Raw genomic sequence first — 24,167 nt, forward strand, 5'->3', positions numbered from 1 at the left:
TTCCCTATATATAATCACTTTCTTGAAAAAATAAAATTTCATATAAATAATAAAATAAAAACGTAATTTTTTAAAACTATTTTTAATATATTTTTTTTTAAAAAAAATGACTTTTTTAATCATGAAAAGATATACTAAACAGAACTTAATTATCATCAAATATTGAATTAAAATGTGGATGTTATTTATTTAATTATTTTTACACTTTCACCCAATCATGAAGGCATTTTTGAACAAAAACCAAGTCTGAAATTCCGTGCCCAAATTTTCCTTTTTCTAATCGAAACTCCAAGGGACTAAACTGGCCTTAAATAGGGAGTGCAGAAAAAGCTGCACATAAGGACAGTTTTTTGCAACAGAGTCTCTCTAGTATTTATTCTCTTTTGTATCAGCATAGACCACCTCCTTATATTCTCTCTTTCAAGACTCTCTCTTTCAAGAAACAATGAAGAGACTGCTAGTAGATGGTGAGACCTCTCCTAAAGCCGGTCCCTCTTCTTCCCTTGACATTTCTGATTATGGTTTAAAATCACCTTGTGATGTGAGAATTTCTAGGAGGCGATCAGCTAATCATAATCTGCCTCCTGCTGGTGCTATTAGCTTGAAATCCCCCATGGTTAGGCCTTACGTTCGATCAAAAATGCCTCGCCTTCGATGGACTCCTGATCTTCACCACTGTTTTGTACATGCAGTCGAAAGGCTTGGTGGAGAAGACCGTAAGCTAGCTTTCTTTATATACATCAAATAAGTTCCTCTTCCTAATTATTTTTATTGTTTAAAATTTAGATGGGAGATATATAGCATGATGTAAGTGTAGAAGTTCTTCTATCCATTCATGTGAAAGGTACCACACTGCATAATCTGGGTTGTCAGTGCTATCTGAGAGTTTGGAGAAGGTGGAGTGGAGGTAGAGTCTATGTGAGAGGCAAGATTTTGACTTCGTAGGAGTGGTAGTAATTGGGCTTGCCAAAGTAGGTAATTCGAAGCTGTTAATTTGATATGCAAAAATGGCAAGGCATTAGGAAGGGATGGAACTGACAAGTTCGTAGGCGTAGTAGAAGAAGTAGTAACAAGGATTTGTTCGTGAGACATGGTTGCCAAAGTGCTGTTAATCGAGAGGCATCTGATACCATGTAGAAGTTCTGTATATTCATGTGAAAGGTACAAGAGGACTTATATGTACTTTACAGGTATACATGAAAGCTAAGAGATAATAGCTGTTACAAGGATAAGACTTTATTAGGTACAACAGAATTTAGTTTCACAGAAGACTTTTTAAATTTTTTTATACTATAAGATAAACACTCGATCGAATGCGAATAAATAATTTACATAAACTTATTTTTATATGCGTGTATAACCTATTGAATGATATGCTTTGGGGTGAAAAGTCATTTATATAACCCATATATGTGTTTTAATTTGTGGGATTTGACTTGTAGGTGCTACTCCAAAGATGGTTTTGCAGATAATGAATGTGAAGGGTCTTACAATATCTCACGTAAAGAGCCATCTTCAGGTTCTGATTTAGTGACTGATTACACCTAAAAACGTTTATGGGTGTGTGTGAGAGGTTTTGTAACGTTTCTGTATGCTATATATGGACAGATGTACAGGAGCATGAAGCATGAGCAGATGATACAAGGTATGCTACATTAAATTTATCCTTATCAGCTATTAATTAATGAATAATTCACTAACATGGAAATGTGTAAATATATGGGTATAATTAATGAGTTTTCTCTTTGAGAAAAGAAAAGAAATTAAATAAATAATTGAAGTGCAAATATGCAATTTCCTGAGTGAGGATATTATACATTAATTTCTTGGCTAGTGAATAGAAAAATTATGATTTAAAATCAAAATTTTATAATTTTAGAGATGATTTGATTAAAGGTAAAGATGGTGAAAAGAATTAATTATTAACCCCGTATACCTATATATGTGTATACGGTTGTAAGAACTGAAACTGGTTGACAATGTAAAACTGACACAAGAAACTGTCGCCATGTGAATTATTCCTTCTTAATTAATATTTTTCAATTAATTTACCAAGTAATTTCTTTTGTACATATATATACATGCATGTCAGAAACTTATCATATAAGAGGAGAATCAAATCGAAGGCTGCAACAGTACTTACACACAAGAGTATATTAAGGAAATATTGTCATTGTAGGGCCCATCAGTCTTCAGATATTCCCTTGCACCACTATTGTTTAGTGTAGCTTCTGCACAGAAATATGAGTATGTATGTGGAATTTTCCTTGTGGACTTTTATGTGTATGACAAGAAATTCGACTAATTGATATGCAGGTTAATCATATCCATTTTGTGTCTTTTTCTTCTTCATCATCTGTAGTTTTATGCGTTAAATTTTCCCCTGTGCAGAAGCGGTTTTGGCAGCTCAGAGGAACGATAAGGCACCAGGAATTCACTATTCAAACTATTTCTCACACCGGGACTCTATGAGCTGCCTGGAGAATCATCACTTGGAAGACCAGGGATTAAATAACAATTTACTACCCTATCAAGACCATGGAACTCATAACCCCAGTTACAAGCATGCTCTTAAGAATACCAGCATGCCAGCACAAAGGTTCTTCAATTCATTTTGATAACAAATCATTAATTGGTCCTTCAGTTTGTTCTACCAATATGTGCACTAGAATCATAATTTTCAAATTTCAATTGTTCATTTTATTTTCCCTTTTATCTCTTAGGTGATTTTTTTTTTCTATGAGCAAGATAATTTTAATGTTGTTGTTAATGTGTGGTTTGGGTGGGAATAAGAATTAACCAAAAATGGTAAATTGAGTACTATATTGTCATAACCATGTACAGTATAAATTTTTGCAGGAAAGAAAAGCAAGAGATGTGGATTGGAAAGAGATTGCTGACTGAGTCATTTTCACATGGAAAAGTAACAAGCAACGATCCTTGTATCATCTTCAAGGATCTACTCAAAAGCTGCACGACTACTCAAGTAAACTCTTTTTTCTCGTCTCATAATTATAATGAGCTAGTGTGTGTGTGTATATATGAAAATTATATATCACTTAAAGATTTATTCTACATTTGATCTGTCAGAGGAGTAATGTGCAAGATAAGAATCGGCAGAGTTTAGAAGATTTAGCTGAGATTGCACAGAGAGTAGAAGGGGACAAAATGTCTTTATTACTAAACTCCAAAGCTTCAGAGTCAGTGTTGAAGCTGAGGAAAGCTGAGAGTTTAGGTGTGGATGATGTTTGTCTTGAGCTCACTCTTGGTTAGAATATAATGGCGCACATTATGAAGGAGACAGTTTGGTGTTTCTGAAAGTTTCTGAGCTTCATTTTGTTATGTTGCTATAGTTTTCAAGCAAAGATCCCACATGGAAAGTGGAAACAACCATATATGGGAGACGTAAAGCACATCTGAAATCGAGCAGCAAATTAATGAAACTTAATGACTGGGTAATTAGTTCAAATTAAGAATAATCAATAGATTATTGTTGGCCTAATAACAACTGCTGATTTCTTACAGTTATCTATAGCCTATAAAGAAATAACTGTCAATAAGCATATAGAAAGAAAGCACGCACACTAAATGTATAAAACATGAGTATGAGAAGGTGATTATCTTCTCCAGCTAAATGACAGGCTTAGCAATGCGAAATTAAAGAAAATGTCGGCAGCTGAATTGTTTTGTGTATGCCAGTAGTACAATATCTGTTGGATGTTTTTAAAAATAAAACTGTGCAACCTTCTATATCGGCCAGTTATTGCAATGTCCGGAAGATGAAGGCATTTATCCTCCCATTCTGATAAATACATATGAAAAAAATGAAAAAAAAAAGAAGTTTCACCACAACCTCTGGAATTGAGCAATAATTGTATTCCAAGTTAGATGAACCTAACTGTATTGTATTAGATGAACCTAATAATTGTATTTCAAAGTTCTAACAAAAAGGTACAGAGAACCAATGAAATTTAGTTCAGGGATATTAAAGTCATTTCAGAGTTAAAGAGATTTCAAATTCAAGTCTCCAAATAATATATATATACACGCATGCAGTTGAAGATAGAATTGCAAAAAAGGTAGTTCAGACGTCAATGAGATGAAAATCCAGTTAGCCAGGTCTAGTGATCGACAAAGGTGGTCACCTAGCGGGTCTCTACGGCAGATGGGTGTATTAATTTTCCAACAGATTATAGATGACAATGTGTGAAATTTATAACCTTCTCAACTGTCACTTTGTTTTTAAACTTCCAAAGATAGAATTGTACGTCTTTTGTGTGTGTATATATATATTCCACCTCTTGATGCTAGTTTTGTCGTGCAAGGTATTTAACTTTCAGTGGATACATTATCTTGATATTGATAATGGCTGCTACTAGGCTTTTTCTACTCTTCATTCTTGGTCTACTCGTTTTTCCCACCGATGGTAGGAAGCTATTTGTAAGCAAAAAGGGTGCAGCTGGAGAGGAGAAGACCTTCTTCTTCTTTCCTGGTTATAACGGTGCCGGTAGTACATTCAATGGTGGTGGTGGAGGAGGAGGGGGGTTTGGTGGTGGTGGTGGTGGTGGTGGACAAAATGCGGGATCTGGCTTTGGTAGTGGAGTTGGAGGTGGGTATGGGTACGGAATTGGAGGTGGAGGCGGTGGTGGAGGCGGTGGTGGAGGAGGCGGAGGTGGTGGTGGTGGCAACAATCTCTTTGGTGGAATGGGTGGAGGTTCTGGCTTTGGAAGTGGCTTTGGGTCTGGCAGCGGTAGTGGAGGGCTTGGTGGTGGCGGGGGTGGGGGTGGAGGTGGAGGTGGGGGCGGAGGTGGTGGCGGTGGCAACAACCTCTTCGGTGGATTGGGTGGGGGTTCTGGCTTTGGAGGTGGCTTTGGGTCTGGTAGTGGTAGTGGAGGGCATGGTGGTGGCGGGGGTGGGGGTGGAGGTGGGGGCGGAGGTGGAGGTGGAGGTGAAGGTGGAGGAAAGGGTGCAGGCAGTGGATATGGTGGAGGGTTTGGAGGTGGCGTGCCTTGAGTTCTGAATTATCAATAACTCGATGGTGGCGTAGTCAAAGATTTGTGTCATTGCATTGTCAGGAGTTTGTATTTATGCTTATAGGAATAATAATGTGGGTAATAATAAAGGAGTGTGCAGTTAAAATATGCTCTTTAAATCTGTAAAATTAAATGTTGTTTTTTTTTTTATTTGACTTTTATTGAAACGAGAACTTAAAATTTCATTGCCTTAAAAATCACTTTAATAACTAATCGTGAAATTTATATATTATTTTTGAAATAGAAATGTAATTGTAATTATGGATGGGATAATAGTATTATTATTTTTAATTTTTATTATCTCCTTGAAGTTTAATATAATGAGAAATAATATTTTTATTTATATTTGTTAAAATATTTTTTTAAAAACATCATTCATATTTTTATTATTTTGAAATTTAAACACTTAGAAAATGCGATTAATAGAAAATATTTTTCTAATTGAAAGAAAAATTAAATTATTTTTTTTTTAAAATTACTTATTTTTTTTTAAATGAGGAAGTTATTTTTTAGATTTTGATAATTTTATTAAAAATGTAAAAATACTTATATATGTATAATATCAACATATGTTATTAGTTTAACATTCTAATCAAATAATAGACAATATTTTTATGAAAAATATTATTTAAAAAATAATTTTATAAAAAATATTATCTATATGTAAATTATATTTTACAACATAAATGAAAATTTAGTAAATGAATGGGTTTAATTAAAGATTTCTGTTTGGACACAATGATCAATCAGATTATTTTTAATATATATATATATATTATTATGGAGTTGATAATTATCTTTTGAAAATAAAATGTCAATTTAATAAATTAAATCCTAATTAATTAATAAAAAGAAGAGAATAGGACGTCGAAATGAAGGTGGAAAACTATATTGCAATAATCAATTGATAGATAAACCTTATGTTTTCTTTTAACTCAATTTTTTTAGTAAATATCTCATCTCGATTGATTAATTACGGAGATTCCAATAAATAAATAAAAAAATTTTAAATTTTCCTTAAAAAAATTGGTAATTGGTTCATGAAGTGTGAATATATTCCAAAACGTTCACATACATAGTAGAAATAAAATCATGCAAAGTTGACCAAAATATATGATATAAATTCTGTAAAATGTACATCATATATCTTGAAAATCAAAACATTCTAGTTAAAAAAACCTCTTGTCTTTTACCTTTTTGCTATTTCTATCTTTTTCCTCGCTTTGGATCTTCCTCCTCAGTGGATATATGCTAGTTCCCAGTAGTCTACATCTTCATTTTCTTATATATATATATATATGTATAATCTCATTGTTTCTCTATGTGGGAAGAATTTTTCAAATGGGAATTATCAATATAAATTATTAATCATGCACCAATATAATTTTATTTTTAATATATTTAATTTCAGTTGAAACTTAAATTAAAAGCTTTGTAATTTTTAATATTAATAAGTTAAAGTACATTATCTTTCTAAAAAAATTATTATTAATGTAATTTTTGTTTTAAGAAAGAAGGAAAACATGTATTAAATTATTAAAGAATTATCTTAAAACAATTTCAGACATGGAAATTAATAATAATAATAATAATAATAATAATAATAATAATAATAATAACAATAATAATAATAATAATAAAAGCTGTAGCACTGATTAACATGGATATACAGTTATTGCAAGTTGCGCATTGTTGGAAATATTCTAAGCGTTAGAATTTTCTTAATTTCTTTTCTAGACATCCCATAATAGTAATATCCTTTTAGAAATACATATTATTTTAAATTTACAGTTATACCCTCATGTAATTATACTTTTGAACGATCAATGAATTTTATTTTTTTTAAGACAGTAGAGTGTAGTGAATAATTCAATTCATTTATTACCAATTTTAACGACAACATAAAAAAAAAATATAATTTATTATTACTTTAACCTCTTTATATTATAATTTTGTAAATTACCACCTATAAAGGAAGACCAAATTGATACTCAAACAACTTTAATTTATTCATTAATGGAGCAAGCAACTCAAATTGATGCCAATAACAGTAATTATTTATATTTATCTTGTATCTAATGCAGTCCAAGTAATATTACTTTAGTAAATAACTTTAATTAGAAGCATATAGGGAAAAAAATATGAAAAAAATTTCAGTTAAACCATAATAATCGAAATCATTAATCTATGTGCAAAAAGCAAATTAGATTATATTTTTGAGATGAAAGGAATATGAGATAAATGAAAGACATATAAATAGAAATGATGTATAATTTTAAAATTTTGAATTAAGTATTGTGTAAAACGTATGAATATATTTTTTGACAAGACAAAAGTTTATCCACTCCTATTTTTATTACTGTTGTGTTATTGTGACTGCTAATTAAAGAAAATCAATTGGTATTGTTAGACTTAACTAAATTGACCACATAGAATGATATTTTCCAAGTCCAATTTGTTAATTTGTTTGGTTAGGAGTCAAAGGACATGGAAGCTCTCGTAGAGATGAAGACGGACTCCACTTTGAAATTTGAACATTATCAGCAGGAAAATATCTCCAAAATATTCCAAAGCAAGGAAAAATGTTTTGCAGCAATGGATTAATATCCTCCTTTTAATCTAAAAGGAAATGCAAAAACCTAGTTCATCGTAATGAAGATATAAATATATAGATTTTTCAAATAATTAATTATACACCCTCCTTTAATTTGTACCATCACCATATACCATCTTGTCCTGCAGTAAACAAATGATGAACAGAGAGAAAAAAATCTTCTTAAAGACTATGATTAATGGAGTGGTCCATTGCCAAAATATGGAAGGAATTACAATTATGGGGCTTCAAGTTGATGGAACTCTGATCATTACAATCGTAATGAAGATTATTCCTATCAAAACTGGTGATGTTGTGGAGGAGGCAAGGGTGGAGGTGGTGGTGGAGAAGGTGGAGGCAGTAGAGAGGCAAGTGGTGGGTTTGGATTTGGTCAAGACTATGGAACTGGAGCTGGAGCTGAATCTGGTGCAGGAGGCAAGGGTGGAGGTGGAGAAGGTGATGGTTATGGAGGATCTGGTCATGGTGGTGGAGGACGAGAAAATGCTAGTGATGGTGGCAGTGGTGGTGGTGGAGGAGGAGGTGGAGAAGTTGCTGGAGGAGGCAGTTCAAGTGGCAATGCAGGTTCTGGTGAATGGTTTGGTCATGGCAGCGGTTTTGGTGTTGGAGTTGGTATAGTTGGTGAAGGAGGGGGTAGGGGTGGGGGTGGTGGAGGCGACAATGGGGGAGGTAGTGTAAGAGCTTCTAATCAGTGTATGGTCATGGAAGCGGTTTTGGTGCAGGCGGTGGCATAGGTGGTTAAGAGAGTAGATGGAGGTGGAGGTGGTTTTAATGGAGAGTACGGCCATGGTAATTGTTTTGAACGTGATTTGTATAAAGTGGCCTATCCACTGGGCTAGACTTTGGGCTAACCAGGGCAGAAGTTGAACCGCTTTAAATGGGCCTTATCCGTTACCTTAGGGCCCAATAATCAAAACCCATTTTCTTCCGTATAGCCTCCTTCATTCCTCCCTCTCACTTTTGTCTTGAGGCGTGTTTGGCCCAACTTTTGAGTGCAGCTCATAAATATCCAAATAAGTAAATTTGTGCATCCAATAAATTTAAAAAAATATAATTAATAATTAATAAGTGATTAATATAATATTATTAATTATAATTTATATTAATTTTATTTTTAAAACTGTTTCTCATTAATTGATTTTAAATTTTTTTTATTTAAATCATATTATTTTTTTTCATGTAATTCAAAAATTAATATTATTAATATTTTTATCTTTTTTATTTATAATCTTAATATCTTAATTAACACATTATAATTTTATTAAAATATTTTTTATTAATAATATAAAATATAAAATACTTATTTATTATAAATAAAATACATTTTTTTATCCAAAAATTTAAAATTGGCTATAAAACTTTCCTTTATTAACAATAATAATTATTTTATTATTTTATTATATTTTTAAAATTATTTAATTATTCTTTAAAAAATTTAATTATTTTTTATTTTAAAAATAAATTAAATAATAAAATAAATAATATTCTATAATAAATTTATAATTTTATATTTATTTTAATAATAAAATAAATTATATAATATTCATTTTATATATTAATTAAATATAATTTTAGCCGTTAACTATCAGATAACAATAATAATTATTATCTACTAATTATCCAATGCTAAGCCAAACGTCCCCAGACCATTGCCTATCAAGTGTGAACTTCACTTGTCTTTGTCGAGTTCGCTGGCTCAACTCACCATTCTCCTAAAAGGGCGGGCACCCTGCAGTACCGCCTTCAACGCACAGTCGATGAGCTCGACGACGAAAGCGTGGGCTGTTCACGCGTCGCAAAATGGCTGAGATCGTGAAGCAGGGGCGAAAGTTGAGTATAAACTGAAGCGACCGAGTCCACTCAAGCAGGATTACTTTTTTTTTTTTTTCTTAAGATAGGGACACAAATACAGAAATTAAGGAGAGAACTTGACGTCTTAATAAAATTATAATAATTTTATCAAGATTTCGTATTTTATTTAATCACTGTACGCACACACTTCACACCTGTGGGATCCGATGAACCAAGCAGGACTACTTGGCTTATGTTGAGTAGAGATTCAACTTCACTCGCTTCGCTACCTCCGCCAGAAATTGGTGGCGCGTGAGCTTAAAAGAAGGGAAATAAAAAAACAAAAAAGATATCAGTTTCTGATTTTTCCGGGTTTTGAGAATCGTCCTCGTCATGCTGAGGATTTAACCCAAAATGTTAGAAAGGAATCCGTATAACCGACCTTAAGTTGGGTTGAGTTGAGTTGAGTTGAGAATCGTCGTGCTGTAATGAGATGTAAGGGAGAGATTGAACTGAGGTTTCGGTAATTGGAGTTCTGTAGGGATCGAAGGAATGGCAGAATGAAAAAGGTATATTTTGTGTGTGTGTTTTGTCCCTGTTTGGTTGCTGAGAAAGTAGGTATTTTTTTTGTTTTTTTGGTGCTTGGTTGTTGAGAAAGTGAAGTACTGGATAAGAAAAGGAAAGTTTTTTATTTTTAAGAAATCAATAATGCATGGACTACACCAGTTGGATTCAGTTTTATGCTAATTTTGATTGTTCATTGACACTTTTGGGAACAAGTTTTTGTAAGATTCTTTAATGTAATTAAGACATATGGAGGTTTTGTGGAAAAGTTGAGGTTTTTGAAGGTCTAAAATTCTCAGTTTCTCAATCCAGGTGTTGAAAAGGTTTTTATAAATTGAACATTAGATATTATCATTCCTTATTTTCTCATATCATCCGAGAAACATCAAGCAACATAACCATCATTTACCTTACCTTTCATTACTTTATCTTTTCTCCTTACACCCTCCCAAACCAAGTTTAACGTGTATTGGTTGGAATAATCTTTTGTTTAGGTGTTTTTGAGGTATGTGCTTCATTCTTGTTAGTGTTTACTATAACGGTTTCCCCTGGAGAGGACAAGGGAACTTTAGTCCCTGATCATGTAGATGCTGATGAGCAACAGTGAAGAAAAGAAAATGATGGTGTGTTTGTGTCACTGGATGAAGAAATTGCAAACAGTAATGGATCAAATGTTAATGTTAGTGAGTCTGAGAAGAAAGTGGATTTGTTTCGACAACAAGGATTGAACATTCTTCAGACTCTCTATAGTGGGGCAGTTGAAGCGGTTCCTTATAGTTTTGGTCTGAGAAAGCGGTTATTTTAGATATTGGAAGCAACAGAGTTGGCAGATTCAGAAGACATGCATAGGGAGATCCTAAGTGATATAAGGAAAAAATTTTCAAAAGATCCAGAATATTGGGATTGGATTGCTAGACTTGAAATGACTAATTCTGGAACTATACAGGAGAAGATTGAAAAGGCGTCTTCCTGCCACATCTACAAAAAGCAGTTCAGATACACAATTCCACAAAACCATGTGAACCACTGCAACTTGAGATTTATTATTTGCTGCTTTCTGTTGGCCTAGTTTTTCTCATTATTGATATCTGCCAAGCGTATTAGTGCAGTCTTTTGTTTTTCTCTGTGAAATTGAAATATAGAAATGTACATGATATGAATACTTTTCTTGCTTATTAACATCTAATGGTCACCCTTGATTCTCTTCATTGTGTAGGTTTATGAGGAGGCTTCCATTATGTTTAACCTATTTATAAAGTTCTTTATGGATGTTGTTGGGCGTAAAAGAAAAGAAGACCGAGTCTCTGGATTACCCAATCACACTGAAGATTATATTTAATATTTCTCATATATTGAGGATATACGAGAAAGCTGAGACATTGGGATGCATTACTGAGGATCTTGCTTTTGAATATGTGCCATTTTACTTGCAACTAGGGAGACTAGATGGAGGCAAGAAGCTAGCAGAAAAATTTTTGAAGTGGAAAGCTTTCAAATTTGGTAAAATTATGGCTTTTAAGGGCCTCTTTGGAAATCAGATGTCCTACAAATAATACTCCTGGACAAAGTAAGGTTGATCTGCAATCCGTCTTTGGACTTCTTTGAAGTTTGTTGACAAAAATGTCAATAACAGAAGCTAAGGACTTGTGGATAATGGTATATTTTTGTACTTCCGTAGTTCTACCATTTCTGCTGTCCAATTCTTAGATTATGTGACTGATTAATCTGCTTTCATATTTACCAGTCATCACTGGCTCTATTTCTTTTGCCTATCAGAAATATCTGTTAAGATATGCATCATTTTCTGTATAAAGTATTTGCCTAATGAAAATACAAGTATCACAGGCTTGTAACCCTTCAAATAAATAGCAAAGATTTTGTTTGGATGAAATTGAGATCCTTTTCATTTAAATTTTGAATCCTTTTTTTTTTCGTGTTTTATTTTCCTCTAATTATCATATGTCGCCCTCTCTCTCCATTCAGTGCCTGATGGATATTAAACATTCTGTAGACCCTGAGACATACTTCCTTATCTTGTGCATATGATTTATTTTGTTCTTTTTGTGGAGACCATGTATGGCTTGGTTAATATCCATTACCTCTTACTTGCATGAGATTAGTTACAATGGCGGACCAGAAACAATTAAACGACAGTTCGAAGGTTCAAGGCAAGCTTTAACATAATCTCATACTGCAGGCGCTCAATTTTTTTGCAATGGAAAAAAGTTATTTTGAGTTTGACAAGCTGGTTGAGGTGTTATTCATTTTAGTAGCTAAAGATGGTATCATTCATTTTAGTAGCTAAAGATGGTGACGGTGTTAATTGATTCTCCATCCCTTGTTCTATTGTAAATTTTGTTTTTCAGAAGGATGGAATACCGCATACAAGAGAGATATTGCTATATCCATGAATACACTAACAAATCTAAAAATCCTACTTTTGCAGCTTGGAACATCAGAAACTGCAAATGCTGTCTACTGGCGCACGAAAGACCAACTTCAATTTCGGCCTTGACACAAATTTCTTGAATTATTTGTATAACAGCTGTCGAAACACACGAGAAGGCAATGATAGTTCGTTCCAAATATGACAAATTCTTTTCTCCCTGTATAGCGTTCCACATTTTCTGATGATCATAGTAACACTTCACCACCAAGAAGACATTTTCCTAATCCAAAATTAGATGTCCCTAATCCAAGCAAATGAGATACACTTGATACTACGTGAAGGCTTCATGAGACCACCTGATCATGTTAAAACAAGTAAATTGAATTTATTTATTTTTTTTCATTTTACTATCGTGCAATGAGATTTGTCTTCACAAATTGAAGCAACTGCTGCAATTATTCATAATTGGTATCAATAAAAAGCATAATCATCACAATGAATGAAGTTCTTGCAGATAGAAAAGAGGGAACTCTCGTTGAAAGTAATCGAGTTTAAACAGGAACTGATTAGATAATAAAGGAGCTGCAGCACCATAGATGGGTTAAGATGGCTTGTAATATTTAGTTGGTACAAATGGCATTTTTGTGACAACTCCATCATAGGCCTTCCCTCGAACCACTAGCTTAACTTTGGTGCCTGCCTTGTGGTATCCAGAATTCACATACCCCATGGCAATGTTCTTCTTCAGGCATGGACTAAATCCTCCACTGGTAATTTCCCCAATGTTTGTTCCTTTTTCATCCTGAATCTCACTGTGGGATCTAGGAGGTGGACCAGAAGATGAAAATCCTACACGCCTGATTTTTGGACCCTCTGCAAGTTGTTTAAGAATCACCTCAGCACCAAGAAAGCCACCTTCAGCCTTTCGTCTTTTCCCTATTGCCCAAGTCAATCCTGCCTCTACTGGTGTTGTGTGTTGTTCCATGTCATTGCCATATAAACACAGCCCAGCTTCAAGTCGAAGGCTGTCTCGTGCACCCAACCCTGTCAGCCTTACTTTTCCTTCAGATTTGTCTAAGATTGCTTTTGCAAGATCGACAGCATTATCTGAAGGAACTGAGATTTCAAACCCATCTTCACCAGTGTACCTGAAAAAAATCAGCAGAAAGACAAATAATCCACCTTTCACTGGTCAGAATGTAGGCAAAATCAGTAAAAGAAATCAAGGGGAAGAGCTGGTAAAGAAGTGGAAACTGAGTAAAAATTAAGTTAAATATAAAGGTTGTGGATATGCAGGAGCTCAGGAATGTGTATCAACCTTGATAAAAATAAACATACGATCATAGCTGTAGATTACAGAAACCAAGTTAAAGCCTCCCACATACTGCCATGTGAGGTGGATTCCTAATTTAAAGAAATCCTGAGAAGGGTTGATATGTGAAGAAGAGACTAAAATATCATACCCTGTCCTAGTGAGAAAGCAGTGCGATCCATTGATGTCTAGCATACGGAACTCCCCAAAGTATATCTTGCTCAAATCCTCTTTTGTCAGGTGTTGAAGAACTGGAGCAGCAAGAGGACCCTGCACCGCAAAAATATGGGTCCTTCTATAAATGCTACTAAGAAGAGATATTTGAATAACTAAAGATGCCCCAGTTTCTCAAGATGCCCCATTGTAACACCATTTTATTCTGATAGACATAGCAGTTTTGATTGATAATTTTAGTGGCCAACTATAGTGATCATTGTATCTCACAATCATTCCTTTTGAAGAACTTATGTACTAACAAAATGTAAGATGGAAAAAAAAGAAATGAAACAGAGAAGAGCAGGCATTAAAGGAAAAAAGAAAGGAAATGACAAGATCAATAGAGTCCAAATCAAATCTTGAACTTTCACTTAAGACAAATAAAAGATCAAACAACATAATGAATATAAGGATTCACCTGGAGAGCAAGAAGAGATCTTTCATCGTGGATGTGCCATGAGACTTGACCACCTTTTGCCTTGAATGACTTCATATGCTCCTCAATGTGAGCCAGATCCTTATCCCTACATCCTGCATTCACAACTAAGTATATGTGATCATCTGTCACCTTGGTGATCACTGAATCATCAATTGCTCCCCCCTTCTCGTTTGTAAAGACAGTTAGGGTCCCAGTTCCAGGTGCAAGGCCAGCAACATCAGCAATAACAAGTTTCTCAAGAAAAGGAATACAGTCCTTTCCATTGAGGCTCAGTCCACACATATGGGAGACATCAAAGAGGCTACCATACTCTCTACAATTTATAGTAGAGTCCATGATCGAGTCCTTGTACTGAATAGGCATACTCCATCCAGCAAATGGCACCATCTTCCCTCCATGAGCAATGTGGAAATCATAAAGAACAGTCTTTTTGAGATCAGCTTCTGAGGCAAAGTATCGACGAGTGATTGCTTTCTTATCAGCCTGAGCAAGACGGCGGGTGATTGATTGACCAAGTTGCCACAGACCCCCTCTCATTTTCTAAGATGAATATATCTGTTTAAGACAATGTCTGAAAAACTGTTAAGTGCAGATAGCACTAGCAAGAATCAGCCGGTACAAAATCCAGAATGGCATTTGGATTTTGATCATTAAGTGCTGAAGATATAGAAAAGCCATGAAGAGAAGTGAAACAGAAAAAGAAAAAAAAAAGGTTATAAATAGTAGACAAGTGCAAGCCAATTAGCTAAATACATTCCATAGCAAAGGCAGCAAATTTATTACTAGTAACTGGCAGACACTTTGATGGAAGTGAATGTTGGTACTCTGACAAGCAATCAATCTTCCTTCTTAGTAGATAAATCGTAGAGGTAGAAAAAAAACTGATTATTTTAAATGCCCTCAACAACATTCTTTGCGCTATAGAATGACAAAATATCATCGCGCATCCAGGCATCTTAATAGAAATCAACAAATTATAACATCACTTTCACAAGCTGCCAACCAATAAATCTCAAAAACCAGCATCGACCTGCTCACTGAGGACATAGCAATCTCAAAACAAGTAAGATGTCAATGAAAAATCCATAAAAAATAATGGGTATTGGCCAAGGATAAACAAAGTGTTCATCATCTAGATCTCATTTCCAAGGTCAGCATCCAATCAGGCAATCACAAAATCTTATTGTAAATGAATCACAGATTGAATAAAGAGAAAAAGACTACAACTTCAAAGAAAATTAGTGTAGTAATGAAGAGCCCATAGATAAAGAGAGGACAACAAGTAGAGAAACTTACAGGGGTTGGCGGTGGAGTCGCTCAGTAGTTTGCAAATCTGAGGAGATCCCAACAGAACATCCTAGCGCTAGTGGAGATAAAGGATAAAAAAAATAAAGACCCAGTTTTTATATGTGTAAGCTATTATTATTTTTAAATTGAGAGGGATGTTTGGTGGGTAATGTAGTGGGTGGAGGAGGGTTTATCTCTGCCAAATCGAGAAACAGCCACAGCCAACCTAAAACCCCATCAGCAGCGAGTGGTGTAAGGGGTTAGGACTATGAGCAACCCAATCTCTTTCCCGTCTTTTTGTGCAGGTGTTACTCATATGTACCATGTTTCATGACTATGCCTAGAATTTGACGGCCTTTCAAGACAAAACAATCTCTATGCCGTTGATCCAATCCGAGGTTCTGGTAGGCCATGGAGGAGGCAGCAATAGAGATAGAGTGTATGATTAGTAATGATGGAAGCGAGAGCATGGGATTAGAGTTGCTGACATATGTCCTCTAAATGTGGAGTTAAAACAAAGGAAAAGGATGGTTGGTGAGAATTTCGAGGGATTCCACTCTAATCGGGAAACGCTATTGGCAGGCCTTGGGAATAATTGTAAGCAAGTCAATCTAATTGTTCCACCTGCCTGGGAGTTGGTGGCTCTGGAAGCAGTAAGATTGATTCTAGCAATAGTAAAATTCAGCAAAAGCCTTCATAATTTTGTAACGATAATGGTGGTTTAAATTTCATACAAATGAATATCAGAAATGTCAGAAACAGAACTGAAAGAGCAAAAATACTCTAATATCATTAAATTAAAAAGAATTATTCTAAAATCTTAATTTTTTTTTTCCAATAACAATGCTAATTGCTTTCAAGACTCTAGCTTTAACTATTTCTTAATGCAATACCTGCATAAAATAGAGACACAGCAAGTTTCAAAGTGGTATTTATGGGGTAGATTAAGAGAATTGATTTCTTTCTAACCGCAGAGAGCTTGTGGACGAATGAATATTATCAAGAAAACGGTGCCGTTTCAGAGCAGAAATGGCACCTTTGATCGTAGGCACGGTAATCATCGAGTGAGAGCATCAGGTGGCCACGCAAATTCCGAAGATGACAAAGCTTTCAAAGTCTTCCCCACACCATCCCCACATAGGGATTACCATTGTAGCCAGAAAAATTCTCTGGAATCCTTTCATTCGAATCTCTGGTGCCCATTTGCAGAAAATTGGTGGCCTGAAGAACCATCAAAAAGATTCTTTTGCTTTCACTCTTCTCGCTCATCCTTTTCCTCATTGCTGCTTCTAAATTCTCCTTTCCACACTAATGACCTCTTCTAAATCCAAATGAGGTAATTCTCTTTAAGTATCTTAATTTATTTTCATTTAATCATTGATTAGATTGAGCAATTTTTATTTACTTTTCTTTTTCTGTGTTCATAATCAATATCTGTTCAGTTGCTTAGAAACTTTGATTGGAAAACAAGGGCAACTATGTTCTAGTTGAATTTTGTTTCATTTGTCCATGCGAATCGTTTAAAAATTTCTCTCTCTATCGCTTAATAATATATAATAGTTAGCAATCAAGATTATGTATTTCTACTAGCAGATATCTTTGTGTGGATCATAAACAACTGCGTGGACTGAATATAGGATGTTAGGAGCAACATCCCTCTTCTTTTCTTTTCTTGGTTCTCCCTTTCTTGATATGAAACTATCAAACATGGTAGCAACCTATCTCTTTCACAAAGCACATAACAATGATTTTGGGTGTGTGCTGGTGCTAGTTTATTTTGGAATTGGATTATGCAACTATGAACTGTATTTCTTTGCGTAATGTGGTGTTTTGTTTTCAATTTTTTGCCAAGGTACTGATAAAATGGTTCAACCATGGTAATGGTCTATCTATCTAGAGGTATTAGCCAGTGCCACCCCTATCTGGGCATTAATAGACTCGATGCTTCTCCGTGCAAGATTACCCATGCCAATTCCTTGACTAGTACCCCAGTCTCTCCTAGCGTTTCATGTGTTCCATGTAATAATATAATTCAGAGTTCTGCTCTTTCTTGGAATGGACGTGGCCAGCTTAGGACCCATCATGTATCACAGCGTGTGGCTTTGAACAGCTGGCTGGTAAGCAATTGAGCAGCTTCAGGGCTAAAATGCTTTCTTTTCATTTTGGGTAGATTGAACAAATTTTTATGGCTTAATTTTCAATGTTACAGTGTCGATCACATGACTCTGTTTCACCTGATGATGAGTATCGTTCATCTCGGAATATAGCAATCAGTTTGTTCAGGCGATACAGGAATGTCATTGACCGTGGAGGAGGTGACAACCTAAAAGTATATTCAGTAATTTGCTCCTGCCTGTCAAAGTGTGACACTTCTTTGCTGCCATTTCCAAATAACGTGTTTGAGTTATGTATATTAGGAGTTCATCAATGCTGGGGTGAATGCATACGCTCTTGGCTGCACTGATGAAGGATTGCGAAAGGAACTCAATGCTATGAGAGAATCTGGTGTTGAAATTGAAGCACTGCAGAATTATGGAGGAAGCACCAGTGTCAAATCCAAGATTTTTAGGAAGGAGGTTAGTCAGTCCTGCCGAGTTTAATGCATTACTGTCATATGCTTCAATAAGAATGGATAAATTGGGACATTCAAGGCCTTAGCATAAGTTAATGCTCCTCAACTTCAATAAGGTTATTCTTAGTCTGTAGTCATATCAACTTTTATGTATCATTATGGTTCAAATGCTTCAGCCTTTATTTGAATCTGAAAGATCTATAAAGGGAAGGAAATGCTGAAAAATTCTTATCAAGAATTATTGACCTGTCTTTCACTTGTTCTTTTTCAGATCTTAAATTAGAGTTGAGAATGATTTGTCTATAAGGTTTTTGTTTGTTTACATTGCTTTTGTAATTTTCTCAACTTTCTTTATCCAATTTTTTCCTTTCATCAATGAAGACTGATTTATGGCTATTAATAGGCAATTAGCCTTCATTATGAACAAGCAATATCTATCATGATTGTAAGTTATTTAACTTATTATGAAAGCTGATGACAGTCTAAGACGCAGAACTGCATGGTTTCTATTCTATGGTGCAGGTTGATGAGTGTATTCTGTGGTTGAGCATTATATTCATCACTATCTTGTGTACGCCACAACCAACTATAGTTAGATGGTCATCTACACCTCCAGTATCAGATGAAGTACTGCTTCAGTGGAAAGGTTTTTGTGCACTAATTGCAAATGCATATTATATGAAGGGAATGGCATGGTGAGGCCCTTTTCAATGTGGTTGTTTTTCCAGTTGTTGGTAGAAGACTATTTGATATGAAGCATAGATGTAGTTTATAGAAAGTTAGGTTGTTGAGCAAAGGACTAATGTCATCATATTGAATACAAATGTTAAAACTAGTGCTTCTTTTAATGAATAAAATGTAAAAATATCTGCTAATTAATACAATATCATTATTACTCAATGACATCTAGAATTGTTTCCTGGGATGGGAATCTTAAATCATTAATGCTGTCGATGATTAAAATATTTTCACAGTAACATTGCATGCTGAGTCTTTCTCTTTGTTTTGATTGCCAAAGGCTTCCTGTGAAGACTCTTCAGCTAGAGCAAATGGCAGTTGTTGGACATGCTGAGGAGCCCTCGGTTGTTGCCAGCCGAATGCGATTAGTGTTTAGCACCCTTGAGGTCAGAGAAGTCTTGTCACTTTCTTTATTAATGATTAGAGATTCATAATAAAGAAGTTCAATTAACAAGGATCTATACTGAACTCAAAGAGCACTGAGTTTACGGCTTTGGGTTGCAGAACATTGTCTTTCTGTTAGTGATAGATTTTATTTTAGTGATAGTCTCTCTGTGTATGTGTATTATATATATCAAGAATTGTATGTTAATAAATGGTTGTATATTACATAATCATATTTCTGAGGGATGCAAATGCTTCACAGAAGATTGTAATATCCAAGAAATCAATTCGCGTTTGTTTGTTTTCTCTGCTGTTGCTGCTGTTGTGAAAGCTACAATACTAATATCATTTTGATTGTTCATATGCTCGTGCAGGTAGTAAGTCCACAGTGGCCAAGAGTCTAGCCTCATTCTTCAATATCGAGAACAGTGAGTTTTCCTAGGATCACAATTGGCTTCTTATTCTAATTGAAAATTGTAAATTACTACATTTATTCAGGTAGTCATTTATGATATTTAAAGGCAAAATGTTCATGTGTAATGAAGTACCTCTAATGGTGATGTTAAGTGAGGAAAATGTAGCATGACATCTGCGAGCATTGTTTATCTATAAATAAAGCAGCTGTAAACATTTATGCACTTAATAGCAACACCGAACACCTTCTACAAAACATCTTATAATCGTTGTTGATAGTATTATTAGTGCCGTCTGAGTCAACTTATAAGCTTTCACATTTTCGGCTGTGGGAAGATTCCATAAATAGCCTACTGTTAATCATCTAATTTACACGCCAACGGCAATACTGGTTTCAAATGGATGCTAGGCTAGCATTACTGATGTGATTCAGAAGGCCAGTTTAAACAGCAGAAGCGGAACCGTATAAAATAAACTGATATTGATAATCATACAAAAAAATGCATCTATTCCAAATTATGGATACTATTTTTTTCCTTTTTTTTTTTTACCACAAATGCCAGTCACGGTGTTCTGATGATGAAAGCTAAGGACAGTCGATTGACGTTTGAAGCGTTAATGCTAAGAAGCAGAGGAAGAAAAGGAAAAACACCAACAATAACTTTGCATCTTGAATGCATCAAAGCCTTCAAAGAAAATATTCAAAAATATGATTTCCTGGATTGGGATACAAGAGAAGTGTTGGAATTTGGAATTGTAGCCGGGAAGAGACCGAGAAGGGATTGCCGGAGACATGGTTTGAACTGTGAAGGATGGCGCAGAGGCGGAGGTCTAATGAGCCTCCAACAGTGGATTATCGCAGCTCATTCTATTAAGCTTAAGGTTTTGGACAATTACCCAGTGAAACGCATTGGTTGATGGGCCTTACACATAGACCCCAGAATCCCTCCCAGGTTTGAAATTTTTATTCAATAAAAAGAAGAGTTTGAAGTTTGAACTCTTCGCAATTCGCGTCAGAGAGAGTCAATATTTTTTAATAAGGAAAGGCAGCCATTCAATCCAGACTTTTATCTTGTATTTCTTGGAATGAAACTTTGAAATATTCAAGCACCTATTTCATCCAAATTTTCAGATTCATCTACTTGTAATCTTGCATCACCAAGAACCATAACTTTGATGATTATCATTCTTTGCAATTTGAAAATCCAGCAGCTTGGGAAGGGCGATGCACATATGCAGTTTTCATTACAAGCTAGAAACTAAGGATACACAGATTAGATTTCTCCTTTTTTTTTCTTTTTTTTTTTTTTCTCTTCCTCAGCAAAAAAGAATGAACAAAAAACTTGTATATTGATCTTAATTACATTTTATATGTCACATGATGGACAAAAAGAATTTGTCGAGAAAAAGAATGAACCAATGAGGATCAGTACTTATGGACAAAAAGAAATATTCTAGTATTCAAAAAAGCTTGCTAGCAAATTCATCTATGGTGGTTCCTTCTATATTAGAATAAGAGGATTTTCGGGCAAGATCTCTAAGCTCTGACATGCTTCTTCCCAGCTGTAATGCCATCTTCATTTCAAACATTTCTCCATCTTCTCTTCTCTCCATATCTGTTTCTTCAAGGGTGGACTCGATTGATTCCTCCATAAGTGCAAAGAATCCAGCAGAGTTTCTATACATTTCAACCACCATACCAACCTGGCCAGCATGCTCAAATGTATTAACTGCTGTAGCTAATGCACCTGCAGCCGCTGCAACTATTGCTCCCCAAGAACCGTTACCTACAAATGCAGATCCAGCAGCTGCAATGCCTGTGAGCAATGGACCTGAGATGGCTAAAATCTTGTTTAACTTCAATGCTAAATTGCCCAGCCTCATGTAATCTTCAGAATCTTTAGCTTTTATCACTTCAATAATCTCCCTCATCTCCACTTCCAGCTCCTCACTCCATCCATTCTTTCCATTTCTTTTGCTTTTTCTTTGGCAGTCATGAGATTTAGGCCACCAAACAGCAGGCTCAAATTTTCCAGGAAACTTCTCAATCATTTTCCCCAACAAAGGAAGAGGGTAAGCTTTGTCAAGAGCCAAAACCTTGTCCATTGCATCTTTCACGTCCAAATCTGTAGGATCATAAAGAGCAAGTGTAGTTTGTAATTGGCTATAAAGCTGCCTAAACAATTTTGTAGCATTACGTTGCTCTTCTGCAAGCTGCGAGGGTTGGAGTTTGTTCATGACAAATAACATCCCCGTAGCTGCCGTAAATAGAAGAGTTGACGATAGCTTCAATGCAAAAAGAGGAGCTCCTGCCCCACCAGTTGCAGCAACGCCAGCCATGGTTACAGCTGTGAGGGTGATCATGTTAATGGAGTTCAAAAGAAGTTTGTTCCAATTATCACGTTGCTCGCCCACATTCTTATGCATCTCCACTCTATCAGCTACGGCTTCTAAGATTGCATAAAGCTTGGCTGTTGCTTTAGATGTAGAGGAATTGGCAATAGGTAGCTCATCTATTATTGTTGGGGTGGTCGCACTTTTTTCTATTGGGATCGTGTTTGTGAACCCATCTCTTAAAATCAGATCCTTAACCAAGTCTGATGATGGAGTTTTTGGAACTGGGAAACGGATTCTTGGAAGCTTAGGGACAGAAATTGCAGCATTTATTATTCTTTTTGATGAAGAAATCCTTGAGGAGGAGGAAGAGAGGAGACTTGAAGCTTGCAAGGAAGCCATATATATGGGGTTTTCTTTAGTTTTGTGGTGTTTGTTTTCTTTCTTTGATGTTCTGGCGGTTGATGATGGATGAAAACGGAGAGACTCCATAAACCTATTTATAGTATGGGATAGTAACTGAAGAGAAACGGTCGTGGTGTGGACTGCAACATGGAGTTGACAATTCCCATTTGACTGGACCCATTCCGTCTTCATAATTTTCAACTTCAACATTTTACCTGCGAGGGCTTAATCGGGAGTCATGGATTTTTTTTTTTTTTTTTTTTTTTTTTTTTATAATTTGTCTCCAATAACATTTGAATTCTGATATTTCATAATATTAAAAACTACTTTAACACCATTAAATTAAAACTTGATAATATTTTAAAATTGATTAATTATCAACTATTATATATAAAAAAAAATTAAAATAATTTCTATTTCAATAGTAAGGGTTACTTGGTCAGTTGACAAATTATATTTTTTTTATTTTATTAATTAGAATTTAAAATTTAAGACAGATTACAAATTAAGATAATGTATATATATATATTTTTTTGGTGGACATTTATATTCCTCTTTTAATTGAAAGTATAAAAATTTGCCAGTAATAGGTAATAATACTACTTTATCAAAAATAGATAAAAAAAATAATTTAATTACTTGTGATTAATTATATCACAGCCTTTGACTTTAGAAACTATCAAACTCCAGTTATACGTTGTGTATCCCACTTCATAGCTCTTTCCCTTCCAACATAGATGGAGGTGGTCTCACGGCAGCCCTATGGATAAATATTAATGTAGAAAATTAGAAGTTTTGAATTCCTAGTCTAGGGCAATAAGCTCGTGATCTATGGTTGCTTTTTCAGGGAATTTAACTACAATTAACTTGGTTTATTTGGTTTTTGACTATGAAAACATTATTTCTTTAAACTCTTCATTATTTTTCTCGTGAATTAAGAACAAGAATTATTTGTATTAGCTCTATTTTTAAAGTTATTTCTTATCAGCTGATAGCTGATTTGATTTTATTTTTTATTTTGATCATATTATCTTTTTTTATTTAATTCAAAAACTAATATTATTAGTACTTTTTATTTTTTATTTATAATTTTAACATTTTGATTAATGCACTTTTTAATTTTATTAAAATATTTTTTTATTAATAATATAAAATATAAAATATTTATTTATATCGAAAAATTTAAAATTAATTATAAATTTTTTCTTTATCAACAATAATAATTACTTTATTATTTATCTATATTTTTAAAGTTATTTAATTATTTTAAAAAAAAATTATTTATTTTCTTATTTTAATAATAAAATAAATGATATAATATAATAATTAATAATTATATATTTATTTAATAATAAAATAAATGATATAATATATTAATTAATAATTATATATTTATTTAATAATATAATAAATGATATAATATATTAATTTAATAATTATATATTTAATTTAATAATAAAATAAATAATATAATATAATAAATTTATAATTTTATATTTATTTTAATAATAAAATAAATTATATAATATATACCCTTATTAGTTATTTCATGTATTAACAACAACAACTAAATAAAATTTTACCAAACACTTAACATAAATCAGCTATCATTAGCTATCAGTTATGAACTATCAGTTGACAATATCAACTATCAGGTAACAGTTATTAGTTGTATTCA

The 24,167-nt window shown here is 34.0% G+C and overlaps 6 protein-coding genes and 1 long non-coding RNA gene across 11 annotated transcripts; 5 read left to right on the forward strand and 2 right to left on the reverse strand.

The window, feature by feature from the left end:
- Positions 1-358: 358 nt before the first annotated feature.
- Positions 359-3,932, forward strand: LOC131176057 (putative Myb family transcription factor At1g14600). Of its 2 annotated transcripts, none has more exons than XM_058141158.1 (6): positions 359-716; positions 1,443-1,519; positions 1,609-1,645; positions 2,392-2,599; positions 2,860-2,986; positions 3,091-3,932. In XM_058141158.1, exons 1-6 carry the CDS (start codon positions 446-448, stop codon positions 3,271-3,273), a joined length of 903 nt encoding a protein of 300 aa, XP_057997141.1. In that variant the 5' UTR covers positions 359-445; the 3' UTR covers positions 3,274-3,932. The 2 variants fall into 2 exon arrangements, with proteins under 2 accessions (XP_057997141.1, XP_057997142.1); XM_058141159.1 differs by having other exon boundaries at positions 3,066-3,233.
- A 433-nt stretch (positions 3,933-4,365) lies between these two features.
- LOC110670620 (glycine-rich protein 5-like) lies at positions 4,366-5,013 on the forward strand. Its single transcript, XM_021832721.2, has one exon. It carries the CDS (start codon positions 4,366-4,368, stop codon positions 5,011-5,013), a length of 648 nt encoding a protein of 215 aa, XP_021688413.2.
- A 2,507-nt stretch (positions 5,014-7,520) lies between these two features.
- Positions 7,521-8,378, forward strand: LOC131175926 (glycine-rich cell wall structural protein 2-like). Its single transcript, XM_058140626.1, has 2 exons — positions 7,521-7,617; positions 7,951-8,378. Exons 1-2 carry the CDS (start codon positions 7,521-7,523, stop codon positions 8,376-8,378), a joined length of 525 nt encoding a protein of 174 aa, XP_057996609.1.
- An 879-nt stretch (positions 8,379-9,257) lies between these two features.
- On the forward strand, positions 9,258-11,890 carry LOC110670621 (uncharacterized). Of its 2 annotated transcripts, none has more exons than XR_009146201.1 (2): positions 9,258-11,017; positions 11,216-11,890. It is a non-coding gene; the product is annotated as an uncharacterized LOC110670621 (long non-coding RNA). The 2 variants fall into 2 exon arrangements; XR_009146200.1 differs by having other exon boundaries at positions 9,258-10,004.
- Positions 11,891-12,811: 921 nt separating this feature from the next.
- On the reverse strand, positions 12,812-15,905 carry LOC110670638 (aminomethyltransferase, mitochondrial). Of its 2 annotated transcripts, none has more exons than XM_058141129.1 (4): positions 15,652-15,905; positions 14,335-14,910; positions 13,852-13,970; positions 12,812-13,536 (listed from the first exon to the last, which is right to left on the reverse strand). In XM_058141129.1, the coding sequence occupies exons 2-4, from the start codon at positions 14,890-14,892 to the stop codon at positions 12,990-12,992; spliced, it is 1,224 nt and encodes a 407-aa protein (XP_057997112.1). In that variant the 5' UTR covers positions 14,893-14,910; positions 15,652-15,905; the 3' UTR covers positions 12,812-12,989. The 2 variants fall into 2 exon arrangements, with proteins under 2 accessions (XP_057997112.1, XP_021688448.2); XM_021832756.2 differs by having other exon boundaries at positions 14,335-14,926.
- Positions 15,906-16,690: 785 nt separating this feature from the next.
- LOC110670672 (uncharacterized) lies at positions 16,691-20,006 on the forward strand. 2 transcript variants are annotated; one of them, XM_021832791.2, is made up of 7 exons: positions 16,691-16,978; positions 17,540-17,759; positions 17,852-17,971; positions 18,060-18,218; positions 18,737-18,909; positions 19,233-19,338; positions 19,711-20,006. In XM_021832791.2, the coding sequence occupies exons 1-7, from the start codon at positions 16,974-16,976 to the stop codon at positions 19,738-19,740; spliced, it is 813 nt and encodes a 270-aa protein (XP_021688483.2). In that variant the 5' UTR covers positions 16,691-16,973; the 3' UTR covers positions 19,741-20,006. The 2 variants fall into 2 exon arrangements, with proteins under 2 accessions (XP_021688483.2, XP_021688482.2); XM_021832790.2 differs by having other exon boundaries at positions 16,697-16,978; positions 17,495-17,759.
- Positions 20,007-21,081: 1,075 nt separating this feature from the next.
- On the reverse strand, positions 21,082-22,551 carry LOC131175962 (probable F-box protein At4g22030). Its single transcript, XM_058140855.1, has one exon. The coding sequence runs from the start codon at positions 22,484-22,486 to the stop codon at positions 21,212-21,214; it is 1,275 nt and encodes a 424-aa protein (XP_057996838.1). The 5' UTR covers positions 22,487-22,551; the 3' UTR covers positions 21,082-21,211.
- Between the last annotated feature and the right edge of the window lie 1,616 nt (positions 22,552-24,167).

The sequence above is a fragment of the Hevea brasiliensis genome, chromosome 18, assembly GCF_030052815.1.
Source record: "Hevea brasiliensis isolate MT/VB/25A 57/8 chromosome 18, ASM3005281v1, whole genome shotgun sequence".
NCBI lineage: Eukaryota > Viridiplantae > Streptophyta > Magnoliopsida > Malpighiales > Euphorbiaceae > Hevea > Hevea brasiliensis.